This window comes from Cydia fagiglandana, chromosome 25 (assembly GCF_963556715.1).
Source record: "Cydia fagiglandana chromosome 25, ilCydFagi1.1, whole genome shotgun sequence".
NCBI classification, from domain to species: Eukaryota; Metazoa; Arthropoda; class Insecta; order Lepidoptera; family Tortricidae; genus Cydia; species Cydia fagiglandana.
The window spans coordinates 6,855,435-6,875,482 of record NC_085956.1 but is presented as its reverse complement, the minus strand read 5'-3'; the positions used below and the strand labels follow the sequence as shown (position 1 = coordinate 6,875,482).

The window sequence follows — 20,048 nt, the reverse complement described above, 5'->3', positions numbered from 1 at the left end:
TCTTTTTTTTATTTATATGACATCTTTTTCAGTATACAATCTCATTCATATCTTAGATCTCTTTATCGAGACTTACCATGTCCGTATAACTCACCATGGCCGACGTCCGCGATAACTTTATGGCTCCTCTACACGATGGGCCAGCGCCGGCCACTCCAAGGGACGCAGCCATGCGGTAGAATGAGATAGCAATATCACTTGCTTCCTCTAACGCATAAATGCGTCCCTTGGAGTGGCCGGCGCTGGCCCATCGTGTAGAGGAGCCATTATAAGCGACATACGGCCCGATTCGAACTTTAATATAAGTCAAATCTTACGACTAGAAACGATATAGATTAGATAATTATGTCAGTGTCAAAAATGGCGTTTTTGTTTGAAGAATAGTCTTTTGACACTGACACATCTAATCCATATCGTGTCTAGCCGTAATATTTGACGTATCTTAAAGTCGAGGGCAGATAGTATACAACACTGGCGGTGTGTCCATAAAATCCGATTCCCACCGGCTTGCCTGTTTTTGGACGTTTGAGCAGAGTTATAAACAGAGCTCGGCGGGGGTGAGCTGTTTTCAGAGTTTGCACAAGATGGACATGCCTTGTCATTCGATGGTATATGTGGTGTAATTTACTAACTAAATAAATTATTTTATTTAGGCTGCCCTTCCGCTACGATCTTTACGTCGCCATTAAAACAAATGAATTTTATTGCAAGCTTTTTTAGTAAACCTCTTCAAATAATATGTATATCCATCCATATGCTACTATTAAAGTTTATTTGTACATAAGGCATGGTCATTATGTTTAATTATAATTAATAAAGTTTTATTTTAATATTTCTTTCTAAGGTGTATCTATATAAATATCTACACTTGACATAAGTGACGTCAAAATGGCTCACCCCTGAAATATGTCAGCCTAAATTAGCCCCGGCTTGCCTATGGATATGTTAGACGCGCCGCCACTGGTATACAATATCAAATGGATAAATACGGAGCTAATAAGTATATCGTGTGGTATTGGTTACGTTTGTGCAGATGTAGGTTGACCTATAAACACGGCGGACGGTGTTATGCAACAACGCGTAGGTATATGAACGACAAGTCCTGGCCCCTATTTCACCACGGTGACAGGTGCGATAATAGGGATGTTTCCTCTACTTAAAATAAATGATTTCACATCGTGCACGAAATAAAGCACCAGATAATTATTAGAAAAACATAGACATTAGTTATTTTTAAGCACAATTTCTATTTAGTAACTTAGATTGAAACATAAAAAGTACGTGAGTCGACCGTGACGTCACTACATTCGTTTTCATACAAATTCCATATTAGCAAATCGTTTTGACAGTTCTAAAAAAGAAGCTGATTTGACTAGTAGGAATGTAGCCTATTGTCGACGTCACTGTTACTGGCCTCCACAGGCCTCCATAGGCTACGGTACCGCTTACCATCAGACGGCCGGTGTGCTTGTTTGCCACCAAAATGTTAATTAAAAAAAAAACGCCCTGTCGGTAATTCTTAATAGGCGCGAATTTCGTATGAAAGAAAAAACCCACGCACCTTTTTTTTTATTTAATGCATTTTTCTATTGACAAAGCAAGCCAGCTTTGCCAGAGTATATCCGTAATGAATGCCAGAAAGTCTTTTATTTATTGATACTGCAATAACTGACTTAACTGAGCCGTGAACTGAATGATTTACCTTTGTATTGTAAAATAATAAACGTAGTTTTTCACATTCATGAATAATACATGTGTGTGAATTTATATGTTTGCAAGCTGACCTGTAAAAAGGCCAGAGCGAACTTGGGGTTATGCAAAGTTAACCAATTGATTTTTAGTCGTGTTTTGAATAGTCTGAAGATGGATCCTTGTGCAGTAAAATTATTTGCTAGTTATTTCTTGTGTTATACAAAAAATAATATTATTTAACCGATTTTCCAAAGGGTAAAAACGGGACCTTATTACTTAGACTCCATTGTCTGTCTGTCATGAACCTTGATAGCTAGCTATTTATATATACAGTTGAAATTTTCACAGATGATGTACTCGTATTTCTGTTGCCGTTACAAATACTAAAAAGTACGGAACCCTCGGTGGGATAGTCCGAGTCCGACTCGCACTTGTCCGTTTTTAGGATTCCGTACCCAAAGGGTAAAACGGGACCCTATTACTAAGACTCTGCTGTCCGTCCGTCCGTCCGTCTGTCACCAGGCTGTATCTCACGAACCGTGATAGCTAGACAGTTGAAATTTTCACAGATGTATTTCTGTTGCCGCTATAACAACAAATACTAAAAACAGAATAAAATAAAGATTTAAGTGGGGCTCCCATACAACAAACGTGATTTTTGACCGAAGTTAAGCAACGTCGGGCGGGGTCAGTACTTACTTGGATGGGTGACCTTTTTTTTTTGCATTTTTTTGCTTTAGGGTACGGAACCCTTCGTGCGCGAGTCCGACTCGCACTTGCCCGGTTTTTTTTAAATAAACTACTTGTTAAGCAACGAGTATTCCCAGATGAGTCAGATGACATATAGCAGCGGTCTGCAACAGGCAGCCCGCGGGCCGCGAACCTCTCACTTGCGGACCGCGAGCCTCCCTGGCAATTTTGTATGTAATATTGATAAACGGCAATGTCTGATAAAGTCATAAATATTAATAAAGTGCGGCCCGCGTCAACTTCGTTAACTAGTAATTGTGCCCCTATGGTTGCTAGCACATTCAACGATTTCGTCACTTTGCAACAGGTATCTAGTAGCTACAAGTACACCCGTTCCACACCAAATTTGGTGGCTAGCCATAAGCCGCGCGTGGCGCTGTCGCCACCTAGAGGCCATATCTGTCCTGATCGTAACAGACGCGTATTGTTAGAGAGTGAGTCTTCTGTACCTCATCATCTCAGCCATAAGACGTCCGCTGCTGAACATAGGCCTCCCCCTTGGACCTCCATTCGTACCGGTTGGAAGCGACCCGCATCCAGCGTCTTCCGGCGGCCTTAACAAGGCCATCTTGTGGGTGGACGTCCTACGCTGCGCTTGCTAGTCCGTGGTCTCCACTCGAGTACTTTTCGACCCTATCGGCCATCTTCTCTGCGCGCAATGTGGCCTACCCATTGCCACTTCAGCTTGCTAATCCGGTGGGCTATGTCGGTGACCTTAGTTCGTCTACGGATCGTCTTCTGTACCTAGTCCTATTATTTATTCTGTGCGCTAAAAGGTTGCCGACCGCTGGCATATACTATTAAATTAGTTATTCTGTGGTATTAACTCACAGTGCCAATCGTATTTTATAGAAGCTAGCAAAACCACAAGCTTGTAGGATTAGGTATTTAGTCCGGTCGCGAATGCTGTTCGCGTTGACCCGCTAACGTGGACGGCGTTATGCAATAGCCGCATTATTTATTTATTTTTAACATTATTGCACAAAAGAAAACTTATCGTACAAAAGGCGGACAATGCCAAAAGCATTCTCTACGAGTCAACCTTAAGGCAAAGCAGAGAGATTATTAATTCAGCCGTTTAATTTTTTCCGTTTTTTAATTATTATAAAAGTTAGGGGAAAGAACAGGTTTCATACAAATTTTTAAATGCTCCTAACACTTATAATAAAATATATCATATCTCATATCACAGTCTTCTCATATAGTAACTCACAGTGCAAATAGTATTTTATAGTTGCTAGCAAAACCACAAGCTTGTTGGAGTTGTAGAGTTAGACCGTAAAAAGTCTGCAGCGATTTTGATAGCCCACGCAGTGGAAGTGTCATTTTAAACGTCAAACTTCTATAAAATTATGACGTATAAATAACACTTACAATGCGTGGGCTATCAAATCCGCTGCAGACTTTTATTGGTGCGACTATAGGTATTTAGTCCGGTCGCGAATGCAGTTCGCGTTGACCCGCTAACGTGGACGGCGTTATGCAACAGCCGCATTATTTATTCCATTGATTTATCCGTCTAGAAGTAGACAAGTTCCCTCGGTAGTGGTAAATGATTAAGGCTGTTTTAACCTTGTACACGTTGTCGCCTTGTACGTCGCTGTACAGTCACCTGCAATAATATGTTACTCTTTGAAGGCCGCAAAAATATCTGACACGATCCTATTTGTAGAGCCATAAGAGCGTGTCACATGTTTTTGCGGCCTTCGAAGAGTCACATATTATTGCAGGTGACTGTACAAACAGCAACACTCATAACTGTACAGTCACCTGCAATAATATGTTACTCTTCGAAGGCCGCAAAAATATATGTCACGCTCTTATGGCTCTACAAATACGACCGTGTCAGATATTTTGGCGGCCTTCGTTGTGTAACATATTATTGCAGGTGACTGTACATCGGTGGACCTTATTACAAAAGGCATAAGGTCCACCGATGTACAGTGTGGGTAATGGTACAACAAGTAGTGCGTTGATAAGTGATGGGATAGCTTACTAAAACACTATTTTATGACCACTTTTACAAAGGTTAGTTTTGAGAGCCTGGGGTCGCAGCGCAGAAAGGTCATTATTTTTTGCATTTGCTGATTCGGGACCATCGAAGTCATCGAACAAAACAATTAATTGTCAGTTTCCAAACATGCGTTAGAATAAATACAGCCTGGTGACAGACGGACGGACGGACGGACAGCGAAGTCTTAGTAATAGGGTCCCGTTTTACCCTTTGGGTACGGAACCCTAAAAAAGATTCTAAAACTGAATGTGCTGGTGGCCTGGTCAGTTCAATTCTTACCTCATCTCAAACCAATGAGGGTATTTGGAATTTAAGTATCTACGAATTATTCTTACCAATGTATATTCAGTGAAGGAGTTTTTGTTATTTTTTATTATTATTTTTATTAGAAATAACATAAAACTTGCAAAAAAGGACACAATTAAATACAATATTTTATAAAATACATGTTTACATGTACATGCATTAAAACCCTAGTTCTAACGATTGCATAATGCCATTCGCACTTACCTAACGTTTTAACGGCATACGGATTTAGTGGCAATGCCAACTGCAGTTAGTTAGTTAGTTGTAACAGGAACGCTCGCTGATTGGTCGGGATACTGGACTAACTAAATATGTGGACAAAACATAGAGGTATAGCCAAGAAGTTTTTTTTAAATAACACAAATAATAGCTAGAGTAGAACCAAGAGAAGTCTGCCACGATTTTGATAGATAGCACATGCAGTGCAAGTGTTATTTTATGTGGTATTTTCAAACTACTATGAAACTATGACGTATATATAAATGACACTTGCACTGCATGTGCTATTAAAATCGTTGCTGACTTCTCTTGGTCTAACGCTACTAACTAACGCGTACAGCAGTAGAGACTTACGCGATTTCGTCGCTTTGCTACAGGTAGCTAAAAGTACATCCGTTCGGCCCCAATTTTGGGGTTTGCCATAAGCCGCGCGTGGCGCTGTCGCCACCTAGCGGCCATATCAGTGCTGGTCGTAACAGACGCGTTTTGTTAGAGAGTGAATTTTCTGTACTTAGTACTATTATTTATTCTGTTCTGTGGCTTAGGTTTAGAACTTTGTAGAAAACCGACTAAATGCCCGAGAAAGGTATCCTCAAAGTGACGAGCATGGCCACGGTGGCCGAAGAGCCTAAGGAAGCGAAGCCTTCAGTGAAGAAACGGCACTCGGTTATATCCGGGAGGAGTGATGTATGTAAGTGGACCTGCTATGAACCATCATTGTAATAGGTTAGCTGAATCTTCAGCAAATCTTAATCTTGGAAGTGTAATACTTTTACGGTAGATGTCGCTAGGCACCCCCCCCCCCCCTCCTCCTCCTCTAACAGCTCGGCCACGACATTGCGTAACCGGCGACATCGGCGGCGACTATAGGTTGGAGCGAGACGCAGCGATCAAAGCGTTCGTTCCCAGCTAAAGTTGCCGCCGCCGTCGTCGTCAGTCGCGCAATGTCGTGGCCGAGCCGTAAGACACATATGTAGTATCACCACCTACGGTACTTTTTCTTAGTATTCCATTGTCTATGTCCATAACTAATGACCCCACTTCCGCAGGGTCATCGTCAGAGGAAGACGAAGGCATCCAACCCCATGAGAAGGCGATCGCAGCTGGCACCCCCAACCCGAACTACTGCGTTAGGAACGTGGAACAGCATGCGTTCGGACGGAGGGAGATAGAGATAGCCGAGCAGGAGATGCCTGGGATCATGGCTTTGAGGGCCAGGGCTAAAGAGGACAAACCACTTAAGGATGCTAAAGTAAGTAAAACACCACAGGTATAGAGAAACTAGGGTCATCATCAAAAGGCATCGAACCCCATGAGAAGGCGATCGCAGCTGGCACCCCCAACCCGAACTACTGCGTTAGGAACGTGGAACAGCATGCGTTCGGACGGAGGGAGATAGAGATAGCCGAGCAGGAGATGCCTGGGATCATGGCTTTGAGGGCCAGGGCTAAAGAGGACAAACCACTTAAGGATGCTAAAGTAAGTAAAACACCTCATGAGGTATAGAGAAACTAGGGTCATCATCAAAAGGCATCGAACCCCATGAGAAGGCCATCGCAACTGGCACCCCCAACCCCAACTACTGTGTGAGAAACGTGGAACAGCATGCGTTCGGACGGAGGGAGATAGCCGAGCAGGAGATGCCTGGGATCATGGCTTTGAGGGCCAGGGCTAAAGAGGACAAACCACTTAAGGATGCTAAGGTAAGTAAAACACCTCATGAGGTAAGATTAGAGAAACGGGGGCTGTCCATAAATTACGTCCTCAATTTTTGACGTTTTTTGACCCCCCCCCCCCCCCCCCCAAATCATCCAAAAATCATGCTTCGAATGACCCCGTTTTCTCCTACATCATGCTACCATCATCCGATGTCCGGAACCGGATTTGAAATGACGTTATTTATGAATAGCCCCTAGGGTCATCATCAGCAGAAGAAGGCATTCAACCCCGTGAGAAAGCGGTCGCAGCTGGCACCCCCAACCCTTACTACTGTGAGGAACGTGCAAGCGTCGTATGCAAATTGCGTATTTTGCATTTTAGGTGCGTCCACAATCGTCATTAAAGTTACAATATCATTTAGCTTTTCAAATTGGGAACCGAGAATCACGTTTTTTCGTTGCAGATTTTAACGCGCACTCCTTTTTTTCAACAGATCGTGGGCTGCACGCACATCAACGCCCAAACCGCAGTTCTCATCGAAACATTAGCCGCATTAGGTGCTACAGTTCGTTGGGCGGCCTGCAACATCTATAGCACGCAGAATGAAGTAGCAGCAGCGCTAGCACACGCAGGTACTTCAACATATGCTGTACCTACACACACATGGATCCCCAAACCGCACACATCGGAACAGTAGCCGCATTAGGAGCTACAGTTCGTTGGGCGGCCTGCAACATCTATAGCACGCAGAATGAGGTCGCAGCAGCGCTAGCACACGCAGGTACTTCAACATATGCTGTACCTACACACACATGGATCCCCAAACCGCACACATCGGAACAGTAGCCGCATTAGGAGCTACAGTTCGTTGGGCGGCCTGCAACATCTATAGCACACAGAATGAGGTCGCAGCAGCGCTAGCACACGCAGGTACTTCAACATATGCTGTACCTACACACACATGGATCCCCAAACCGCACACATCGGAACAGTAGCCGCATTAGGAGCCACAGTTCGTTGGGCGGCCTGCAACATCTATAACGCAGAATGAGGTCGCAGCAGCGCTCGCACACGCAGGTACTTCAACATATGCTGTACCTACACACACATGGATCCCCAAACCGCACACATCGGAACAGTAGCCGCATTAGGAGCCACAGTTCGTTGGGCGGCCTGCAACATCTATAACGCAAAATGAGGTCGCAGCAGCGCTAGCACACGCAGGTACTTCAACATATGCTGTACCTACACACACATGGATCCCCAAACCGCACACATCGGAACAGTAGCCGCGTTAGGAGCCACAGTTCGTTGGGCGGCCTGCAACATCTATAACGCAAAATGAGGTCGCAGCAGCGCTAGCACACGCAGGTACTTCAACATATGCTGTAGTACTGACGATCGACAATGTCTGCTAAAGTCACAAATATTACCAAAGTGTGGCCCGCGTCATCTTCGTTAACTAATATGTGGCCCTTGGCTGCTAAAAGGTTGCCGACCGCTGATCTATAGCACACAGGTATGACTTGTCCGATTTCTAACGACGTACGGAAAACGGACGAACTATAACTTGTATGATTATTGAGTGACGTTCACGCCTTTCTTTTTACGTCTCTGGAAGGGGATTAATACAAACCTGAGAATGGGTAACCTAGGTATTTTTTTTTGTTATTTAGTATACAGTTAAATTTATGAATTATTTACATGATATACTCGAAACAATGGACCGAATAAACTTTTGTTTATATATAATTTGCACGCTCGAGAACCAGCGAATCTGCCAGCAACATTTTCCATTATTGATTAGTTCTTTCATTATTTTACTACAAGTACCATCATCGGTACAGTTGACTATTCCTGACCCTTAATGCAACGTAATAAGATCTAGGAATGGTAAGTGTTTTTTAGAACTATTGTTTACGATACGAAGCTTGCGTGTTGACTTACTGTCTCATTGTGTTTACTTCTCACGGCATCGATTAATAGGTAGAGGTTAGGTGTGAGTATGTACTACGTCACTAGTGACTATTACCGACTTTCTCCCATCAAAAACCTACTTCGAGCGGAACCCATTCCCAATTTTAATTACCACAGCTGCTTAAATTTTCATATTACACAAATCGTCAGGTGACAACCAAAACTCATTAATTACTACCACAATTCACATTAACTATATTTGTCGGGTGACAAGCAAAAGTCACTAAGTACTATCAAAAAATTAAAGTAACAATGCACTTTATTACACTTGTGTAACACGGTTTATTGTCCAATCATTTCAATGGTGTTAGTTAGTGACTTATGCTTGTCACCCGACGAATTATTGAAAACGGGTCACTCACGTATTTTAAGTCGAAAAACGCTCGACATGTCTGTGCCTGTGTCTCACCGAAGTTTTGTTATTACAATTCACATTATGCACAAGTTCAAAGCCATTGTGAACCTGTAGCACCAAAACAAGGTATTTTTTTTTATATTTTTTGCTGTTTTTGAGTTATGTTTGTGGAGACGAAGTTATAATGATTTAGTTTTATGTTTAGTTTATGTATTATTTTAATTATGAAATACATTCATTAATATATAAATAAATGATTCCATTAATCACCAAAACATTTTATTTCCACGATTATTTCCAATATGTTTACCTATAGTCCGTTTGTTTTAGCATTAGAAAGAACTTCGCAGAAGTAAGCTTATGGTTCCGAATACGGCACTTTTAGCGGTAATAATTTGAAGTAAATTATATGTATTGACCATGCTGCCTGATAAAAACTGCACGCTTGCTTCTGTGGAGTTCTTTCTAATGCTAAAAAAAAAGAACTATAAGCTGGTAATGGCCTTTTTAGAGCGTAGGTACTATATTATTTTTGAGTTATTCCCACTAGTTACCATTGTTCTATTTTAATTGTTATTTTATGTTTTGTTTTTGTTACTTATGTAAATTTTTAATTTATATTTTCCAAATAAGCACGTAACGAGCTTTTCCTTGTTCAGGTTTCGCAATATTCGCCTGGCGAGGCGAGAGCGAAGAAGCCTTCTGGTGGTGCATCGACCAATGTTGCGCCCCTAGCGCCACCTGGCAGCCAAATATGATACTCGACGACGGCGGAGACGCCACACATCTCATGCTGAAAAAACATGCTGCCGCTTTCAAACAAATTAAAGGTAATAGCAGTGGGGAGACACTCCTGACTTCGGGAAAACTCGGCTCCGTTCGGCTCAGCATTGCTCCGAGCAATTATTAGGGTTGACACAACTTGACGTCCCTTGCACGACCACAGATAAGAGAATTACTTGCCATTAATGCCAGCGCCACCTGGCAACCGAATATGATACTCGACGACGGCGGAGACGCCACACATCTCATGCTGAAGAAACATGCAGCCGCCTTCAAACAGATTAAAGGTAAGTAATAGTTAAATGTGGCCGCCATTTTGAATTTCGTCGTTAATGGCCTGATTGCGTATATGGCGCGTTCCTAGCGCCACCTGGCAACCGAATATGATACTCGACGACGGTGGAGACGCCACACATCTGATGCTGAAGAAACATGCTGCCGCTTTTAAACAAATTAAAAGTAAAATAGTGAGAAACGGCCGCCATTTTGAATTTTGATGTTTATGATCGGATTGCACTTATCCTCGAGAACTCTAGGTGTTCTGCAGTACTAATATGACGACCAGTCTGGCCTAGTGGGTAGTGACCCTGCCTGTGAAGCCGATGGTCCCGGGTTCGAATCCCAGTAAGGGCATTTATTTGTGTGATGACACAGATATTTGTCCCTGAGTCGTGGTTGTTTTATGTACTCGTATATATTATATATATCGTTGTCTGAGTACCCACAACACAAGCCTTCTTGAGCTTACTGTGGGACTTAGTCAATCTGTGTAAGAATGTCCTATAATATTTATTTATTATTTATTAATATTGCTGTGGTTTCCTGTAAGTGAAACTTAACCCTTTTCGAGGCCGCACCAAGCTTAAAGGTTTTCCCGAAAAATCCAAAAATATTCCAATTAATCCAGCTTTGATGAGTCATTTGAAGACAAGTCAAATTTCCCGAAAGTGCAATCTAATATGAATCTTAAATCGGAATGCTAAAGTTGAAATTCTAGTGGCGCGTGGCCTGGGAAAAGGTTAAAAAGTTGCCGTCGTTTTGAATTACAATGTCTATGGGGGCATTTCACGCCAAGCGGGCAGCGAAAAAAGTGTCAGGTCATAGAATTTGCTGAAATTTGGAATAATTATACTACTCGATATTCTAAAAATACGCATTCTTTTAGTTTTTTTTTATTTGGCACCGTTTCCGGTTTGGAAGCATTTAAAAAATGGACGAAAATTGAGGAGAGCATTTTACAAAAGCTGATGCAGCTATTATTTAATAAACTGAAAAATAAGTTTAATATTGGTTTGTATACAATTTTAATTGCTTTATCTTGCAGTTATAACAATTTTGATATTTTTTAATTTTTTCATACAAAAAACCGGAAATGAAAATTTCAAGTCAAATTTATATAAAGTTCGGTATTTTAAAATTTTTTATTTTTGCCTCAAAATGTAGCTTATAGTCCATCAAAAATACATGGAAAGTTTGAGAGTGGGATCTGCATTAGTTTCGGAGATAAATGAACTAAAGTGCAAACGTGCCGGTCTGAGCGTCGTACTGGCGATTCCTTAGTTACCCAGTCAAATTAAGGTTTTGTCCCCGGAATGACAAATAATAAGCTGGAAACTCGTATAACCACACCTTCATTTCGGCGGTCTTTAAATTACGATAAAAGTCATAGAAAACCTCGTGTTCGCGCCGGAGTTTATTCAAGGTCAAAGGTCACAAAAATTGCTTTATCACAAATATCAAGGTTTCTATACCTCCAACGATGTTTACATATTAATGAAGATTGTAGAGCATACAATTTGAGACAAATCATGTTCAGGGCATTTTTCCCGATCCTCAACCGTTTTGTAGGAATTGTCGGATAATTCGGATATAGACGGCGCAAAACGCGTAGCGGTCAGCCATACGCTCCGTAATGCAAGTTCACCGTGAATTCCGGTTAATAATAACTTCTATAAAGTTATTTAAGTATTTCATAAGATGCTATTTACGGATCATACGCTTATTTTAGAACAAAAGTTGTCTCTCCTGTGGACAATAGTTAACAGCTTGTGTGATTTGATTTGATTTTGATGAAGCTTTTATCGCGGACTGTACTTTTTTCAGGCCATGATGATGGGCTGATGTCATTATATATTCTTATTTATACATAAAAAATGACCAGCTTCGCACGGGTTAATAAAATTATACATAAACCGTCCTCTTGAATCACTCTGTCTATTTAAAATACACAGGGACAAACAACGGGAAGCGACTTTATTTTAACTTATGAAGTAATGTCATTAAAATATTGCATTGTCATTGGTTTTTCATAAATATGCCAAATTTTAACTCAATGTAAAACCAACAAATAGTCAACGTTTGCAAATGTTGAAGACAGATCGAAAAGATACTTATTTCCATCGCCAGTTAAATAAAATATTGTGGAAATGTGTTCTTGTATTATTTGTACTTCAACTTTACCTCTTTTCTGTGGACACTAGAGGCAACAAACCCTAATTTTCTAATTAATCCTAATGAACTACTTCTTTTACATATTAGCCTATTTCATAAAATGAATGCATAAATGCACAAAAGCTGTTAACTATTGTCCACAGAAGAGACAACTTTTGTTCTAAAATCAGCGTATGATCCGTAAATAGCATCTTATGAAATAAATAACTTCATAGAAGTTATTATTCACCGGAATTCACGGTAAACTTGCATTACGGAGCGTATGGCTGACCGCTACGCGTTCTATGCCGTCTATATCCGACAATTCCTACAAAACGGTTGAGGATCTGAAAAAATGCCCGAAATATGACTTGTCACAAATTGTATGCTCTACAATCTTCATTTATATAAAAACATAATTGGAGCTATAGAAACCTTGATATTCGTGATAAAGCAATTTTGTGACCTTTGACCTTGAATAAACTCCGGTGCGAACACGAGGTTTTCTATGACTTTTATCGTAATTTAAAGACCGCCGAAACGAAGGTGTAGTTATACGAGTTTCCAGCTTATTATTTGTCATTCCAGGGTCAAAACCTTTATTTGACTGGGTAACTAAGGAATCGCCAGTACGACGCTCAGACCGGCACGTTTGCACTTTAGTTCATGTATCTCCGAAACTAATGCAGATCCCACTCTCAAACTTTCCATGTATTTTTGATGGACTATAAGCTACATTTTGAGGCAAAAATAAAAAATTTCAAAAATACCGAACTTTATATAAATTTGACTTGAAATTTTCATTTCCGGTTTTTTGTATGAAAAAATTAAAAAATATCAAAATTGTTATAACTGCAAGATAAAGCAATTAAAATTGTATACAAACCAATATTAAACTTATTTTTCAGTTTATTAAATAATAGCTGCATCAGCTTTTGTAAAATGCTCTCCTCAATTTTCGTCCATTTTTTAAATGCTTCCAAACCGGAAACGGTGCCAAATAAAAAAAAACTAAAAGAATGCGTATTTTTAGAATATCGAGTAGTATAATTATTCCAAATTTCAGCAAATTCTATGACCTGACACTTTTTTCGCTGCCCGCTTGGCGTGAAATGCCCCTATGGTCAAACTGCATTTATATTCCATGCTTTTTGGGTAGTGAAATCTTCATCTTTGGCCAGAAATATAAAAATGCTCGTCACGAAGGTCTTTTAGTACATAGAATAATCATTTTGTGAACATAGTTAGCGAAAGATTTTCATATTTATAAAACACATTTTTTATTCTAACTATAGTTTTGTCTCTTTCAGGCATAGTAGAAGAGAGCGTGACAGGCGTCCATCGACTATACCAGCTAAGTAAAGCGGGCAAGCTCTGCGTTCCGGCCATGAATGTCAACGATTCTGTCACCAAGACGAAGTTTGATAATCTCTACTCTTGCCGGTGAGTTTTGAGTTCCGCCTCTTTTTAATTCAGTTGGAGAGAGAGAGATATATATATATATATATATATATATAGAGAGAGAGAGAGAGATAGAGAGAGAGAGAGAGAGAGATAGAGAGAGAGAGAGAGATAGAGAAAAATAGTTTACAATCCAGATTTCCATATTAACTTATATATAGAAGTTTGACGTTTAAAATACCTAACACTTGCGCAGCCTGGGCAAAGAAAATACAGTGTATAGAGAGTTACTGTCATGGTAAATTCTGTAGACACAGTACATTTACTGCCATCTTTCGACAAAAGATTAAAACTGTTAGAACGCCATTTGACTTCGATCCTTATTCTTTCATTGATATGTGTGAATTTGTTAAATATATAAATTAACTCAAGAGTAGGCTGAAGGTTATGGCGCCATCGCTCGAAAAGATTCCACCAATACCTTTGGCCTACTCTTGAGTAGATGGCGTTAATTTTAATATTTAAGGTGGTTCGCTTTTCATACAAAATTCAATCAAAGCTCATTAAGTAACTACACACTATTAGTACACAAATATTTCCGCATTTATCTTCTTTCGAATATTCGTTTGCGCGAAATTAACAGGAAAACAATGTTTCATACAGAAATCATGCAAAATTCATAGTTAACTTTTCATCAATTTTACGTATGTGTGTGTCACAAATGTCGTGTACAGATACATTTGCGACGTTGCCATACCATTTCCGACGTTGCCGGGCTGACCACGGCTCGAATTTGGAGTGCCGTCATGTTTAGTGCAATTTTGTTGACACTGATATTTGACAGGTAGTTAATTGACCTAAGCGAGAATTTCGTCAGCTTAGCTAAGAACTATCATGGCGTGTTATGCAAACAGTCGCTTTTTTGCTTGCAAACGGAAGATTCCCGGTTCGATCCCCAGTCATTGTATGCTGGAACATAACTTTTTGTATTTTTGTTACACCTAAATTTCGTATTGTTTTTTTATTTTTATTTAATTTTTCTTATTATCATAAATCGATTATTAAGTATGGGCTACACGTATTCTTTTATTTTTACAAAGATAATTAGAAATTATACTCTACCTAATCTCTCTGATTTTTACAATCAGGACATCCTCACTGCAATAAAAACCGGGCAAGTGCGAGTCGGACTCGCGCACGAAGGGTTCCGTGCCATAATGCAAAAAAAAACAAAAAAAAGCAAAAAAAAACGGTCACCCATCCAAGTACTGACCACTCCCGACGTTGCTTAACTTTGGTCAAAAATCACGTTTGTTGTATGGGAGCCCCATTCAAATCTTTATTTTATTCTGTTTTTAGTATTTGTTGTTATAGCGGCAACAGAAATACATCATCTGTGAAAATTTCAACTGGTGACAGACGGACGGACGGACGGACGGACGGATAGCGAAGTCTTAGTAATAGGGTCCCGTTTTACCCTTTGGGTACGGAACCCTAAAAAGAAGTGTATAAAATTTCCTGTGGTTAAAAATAATGGATTTTGTCTATGAATGAAAAACACAATTATTACTATAGTTTGTTTTTTTTAGCATTAGAAATAAGGTAAACAATCTTGACGTGTCTTTTAATTGAAAAACACATTTTAAAAATAAGTTACGGCAAATATGTAACAATTATAAATCTAATACGATCATTTATATTCTTCTGCTTTCATAAGTAATCGTTTTTGATTTTTAAAAAACCTGATAACACTGTGTATGTGGGGGAAGCGCTGCTGGCCTAGCGGAAAGCAATTCGGAGGTCGCGGGTTCTAACCCCGGCTCGTACCAATGATTTTTCGAACTTTTGTACGAAATAGCATTTGATACCTATTTATACACCGATACCTATTTTTCGGTGAAAGAAAACAATGTGAGGGAACCGGACTAATCCAAATGAGTTTACTCTCTGGGTTGGAAGGTCAGGCCAGTTGCTTTCGTAAAAACTAGTGCGCATGCCAATTCTGGGATTAGTTGCCAAGCGGAGATTGAATATCTGGGAGACCGACCAAAGCTTACAAAACATAAAAACTCAAAAATGCGCGTTTTCTCATAGACCTAGCTAAGAGATCAAACCCCTTATAGCAAATTTCATCGAAATCGTTAGAGCCGTTTCTGATACCATCCAAATATATAAATAAATAATTATATATCTAATAATTGCTCGTTTAAAGGTAAGATAACACAAAGGAGAAACAAAAAGAAATTACCTACTCGCACCAGTCTTGAACCCCAAACCTCTTGCACGTATTTCCACGAACATACCGTTACGCTATTGCAACATACTTACGTTGTGTGAAATTGTCTACTACAAGGATCACGGAAACACTGTTTGCATGTGTGAGTAATAGTAGGAAAAAGCGTGACAGCAACACTCCGTCGAATTAAAAAGGTGGTTTTTGCACAATGAAGTATTCAATGTTTATTTTAATAGTTCAATATTTACTTAAAGAGTGCGCGAAACATACTTTTAAGTATACAAATACCAAGACCATTTCACAAAAAAATAAAATCTGAAATTTTGCAAAAGTGGTGCCATCTAGCGAGAGTTAAGTTTTGAGTAACCTAGGCGAACCACCTTAACAAGTTAACACATACCAGTGAAAGTATAAGGATTAAAGTCAAATGGCGTTCTAACAGCTTTAATCTTCTGTCGATAGATGGCAGTAAATTTACTGTGGCTTCATAATTTACTTTGACAATCCGCCTCTATTTCAAATTCTCTTTGGTCTGGGCTATCAAATCGCTGCCAACTTAGGTTGGTCTAGTTCTATAAGATATTATAATTCATTATGATTGTATTATTTTCAGTGAAAGCATAATAGACGCCCTAAAAAGAAGTACGGATCTCATGTTCGGTGGAAAGCAGTCGGTAGTGTGCGGGTATGGGGAGGTCGGGAAAGGGTGCTGTCAAGCGCTTAAGGCCCTGGGGTGTGTGGTAAGTCTATATTTTCTTTCTAGGGTTCCGTACCCAAAGGGTACCCTAAAAGGGATACTACTAAAGGAGCCCACTGATTAACAGGCCGCCGGACGGTATCGGCCTGTCAGAACAAAATTTTGACAGTTTCGAACAACTGACAGGCCGATACCGTCCGGCGGACCGTTAAGCAGTGGGTCCCTTAAGACTCCGCTGTCCGTCTGCCTGTCACCAGGCTGTTTCTCACGAACCGTGATATTTCAGGTGTACGTGACAGAAATCGACCCAATCTGCGCGCTACAAGCCGCCATGGATGGCTTTAGAGTTGTCAAATTAAACGAGGTAATTGCCACTATGTTTTCATCTTTTTGTCCTTTTTTTGCAAATACAGGGTGTTTGGTACATCGTTTGCCAAATTAAAACGGCAGATAGGTTGAGTCATTTGCTATCTTCGCAGGCGTAGAATTTTTTAATTTTGCGCGCGTTTTTTTTTTCAGCTCTATGCCAGTTTTTAGTAAATTTCAATTTTTTACTTGCGCAGTAGTAAAAAAAAACCATGGCCAATTTTGTTTTTCTTGGCATGAGAAGTTAGCAATACCCAACACCCTGTGTAATATAGGGTAATTCGCCAGGTTCGCAATTAGGTTTCAATAACTGGCCACCTTATATTAAAATGAATTCTATTTATAGGTTAATAGAATTCATTTTTGGTTTGGGGTGGCAAGTTACTAAAAGTGGCCAGTTACTGGCGAATTACCCTACTCTTCGGTAAAAACAGATATATATATATATATGTAACACCGTATAAGATAAATAAAATCTAAGAAAAACGTGGCTCCGAAAATCAAGAAAAATGTATACTCGTAAAGATGGCGCCACACCTTTGGCCTATACTCGTATAGATGGCGACACCGTTTGATATTTAACAATTTAAACACATATTAGTGAAAGGACAAGGATCAAAGTCAAATGGCGTTCTAAAAGTTTTAATCATCTGTCGAAAGATGACAGTAAATGTACTGTAGCTACATAATTTACCATGACAGTAACTCTCTATTTCAAATTCTCTTTGTCGTCATGTTCAGGGCTCGGAACCGGCTTTTTTGGAAAACCCGAAATAGCCCAATCTCTTCTTCTTGCGTTATCCCGGCATTTTGCCACGGCTCACATAGGAGCCTGGGGTCCGCTTGACAACTAATCCCATGATTTGACGTAGGCACTAGTTTTTACGAAAGCGACTGCCATCTGACCTTCCAACCCAGAGGGGAAACTAGGCCTTATTGGGATTAATCCCGTTTCCTCACGATGTTTTCCTTCACCGAAAAGCGACTAGTAAATATCAAATGATATTTCGTACATAAGTTCCGAAAAACTCATTGGCATTGGTACGAGCCGGGGTTTGAACTCGCGACCTCAAGATTGCAAGTCGCACACTCTTACCGCTAGGCCACCAGCGCTTCCAAATAGCCCAATATTTTTAATTATTTTATGCTCGTAGAACTGTATAATGTACATATTTAGGTAACAACTTCGTATTATTAGATTGTCCCATTAAAAATGACATAATTAACCGAAGAACGAAAATGAACGTAATAATACCGGTATTTTTTGTATAAAGATAAAACCGGTTCGGAGCCTTGCTAAAGATAAGATAAGATAAAAATAGTTTATTCAAGTAGGCATATTACAATACGCTTATGAACGTCAAATAAACCTTTACCGGCTCCAACCGTACACCTCTGCCCCGAGAAGATTTAAATCCCCCCTCAATTGGAGGAGGGTATCCCAATATGGGACCGGCAACAAACTCGGCGGGACACATCTTTTCAAAACATGATTACATCTTTTAATTAACATGCATTACGAGTAATTAAGAAAAATATCGTTTAAATTACTATAGAATTTATGCAATTATACTCAGTGAGTACATAACTAATATTAACGTTTCCCTTCACAGGTTATAAGGCAAGTGGACATCGTAATAACAGCGACAGGCAATAAAGGGGTCGTCACACGCGAACACATGGAGCGGATGAAAAACGGTTGCGTTGTATGCAATATGGGGCACTCTAACACTGAAGTTGACGTGCATGCTCTGCGGACGCCGGACTTGTTGTGGGAGCGAGTCAGAAGCCAGGTGAGAGAGACGCAAGACTAGATATATTATTCTGGTTCTGCCTTGTGAAATATACTGTAATTATCGAAAGTGCTCGCGAGAACAGCCGGATGAATACAAAAAAACATTTCTCCCAAGCTCAGTCAAGTCAGTATGACGTATTTCGGAGAAAAGAAATCTAAATTTCAAGTAATTATGCAAAAATTACCAACATTTTTCTAACCGAGAGTGAATCGTCATTTTGTATCCTTAAAAAATAGTTATTTTGTTATTTTAATATTGACGCTTTTTTACAGGTGGACCACATAATTTGGCCGAACGGCAAACGCATAGTACTACTCGCCGAAGGACGTCTCGCGAACCTGTGCTGTTCCTCTCTACCCTCATTCGTTGTCTCTGTCACAGCCGCTACGCAGGCCCTGGCTTTAATAGAGCTGTATAACGCGCCCCAACATCGATACAAGGTACGTTTCGTATAGTTTCTGTCTGAAAAAACACTATTAATGTCAGTACTTTTTCCCCAAATTATAAAGCCGTAGCGTGAAATTAGTTCTAAATATGCCAGGTAAGATCTTGTAATTCGTGCTATTCTGTCCCTCTCTCCCCTCATTTCATTTGTTGTCTCTGTCACGATATGTAGGCTCTAGTTTTGATAGAATTGTATTATACCGCTTACGTGCATGTAAGGTGATTCATAAGCAAAAGTCAATACATTTGGCCAAATTTAACAATAACAATAGTTTTACAGCTTCGACTGCATGAATATATTTAATTTCAACTGCTTTAATATGAACTTTCAATCGTATTCCGCATATCGTATTGCTCTGATGGACGACGTTCTTTGTGATAAGGACCAATTTAGTAATTTAGCCCCACACTATAAGCCCTTACCGTAACACTTACTGTGCATATGCATGGTAATTCAATATAGTATTACAGCAGCACCGTTTTATTCCTATAGGGGGTATTACTGCAATGTTCTGCCGCCAGAGTGCAGCACTAGCGCCTCTAGTAAACCATAGAGTAACTTATACATACTGTACCTTAAACTGTTTTTTTGACACACACAATACACACAATCAGACACAAAAGACAATAAAATATATTTGTTAAAAAGATGTTTGTTAAGAAGAAACTGGGAAACGCGTAACTCGAAATTTAGTTATCTGCCTCTTTATCGCTCGAATATGCAAGATTGATAGAGAGGTTAGTTAACGAAATTTCTATTTTCTTGTTTCCCGGTAAACCCCCAGATTGTGATGGATTGTGGTAGAGGCGCCTCCTACAAAGTCAAAGTCAAATATACTTTATTCATGTAGGCCTAGTAACAAGCACTTATGAAAGTTTTATAATATACTAGCTTTTGCCCGCGACTTCATCTGCGTGGAATT

The 20,048-nt window shown here is 39.9% G+C and overlaps 1 protein-coding gene across 3 annotated transcripts in view; it reads left to right on the top strand.

Moving 5' to 3' along the window:
• The window catches only part of LOC134677053 (adenosylhomocysteinase-like 1), a 41,736-nt gene that overhangs the window by 16,328 nt on the left and 5,360 nt on the right, over nt 1-20,048 (top strand). The window contains exons 2-9 of one of the 3 annotated variants that reach the window (XM_063535488.1): nt 6,031-6,233; nt 7,134-7,272; nt 9,632-9,802; nt 13,496-13,628; nt 16,436-16,562; nt 16,806-16,883; nt 18,499-18,678; nt 18,954-19,121. In XM_063535488.1, the coding sequence (XP_063391558.1) occupies nt 6,031-6,233; nt 7,134-7,272; nt 9,632-9,802; nt 13,496-13,628; nt 16,436-16,562; nt 16,806-16,883; nt 18,499-18,678; nt 18,954-19,121 (1,199 nt within the window). Of the gene's footprint in view, nt 1-6,030; nt 6,234-6,284; nt 6,461-6,514; nt 6,685-7,133; nt 7,273-9,631; nt 9,803-13,495; nt 13,629-16,435; nt 16,563-16,805; nt 16,884-18,498; nt 18,679-18,953; nt 19,122-20,048 lie in introns of those variants that run through there. The other 2 variants (XM_063535486.1, XM_063535487.1) reach the window with 2 other exon arrangements.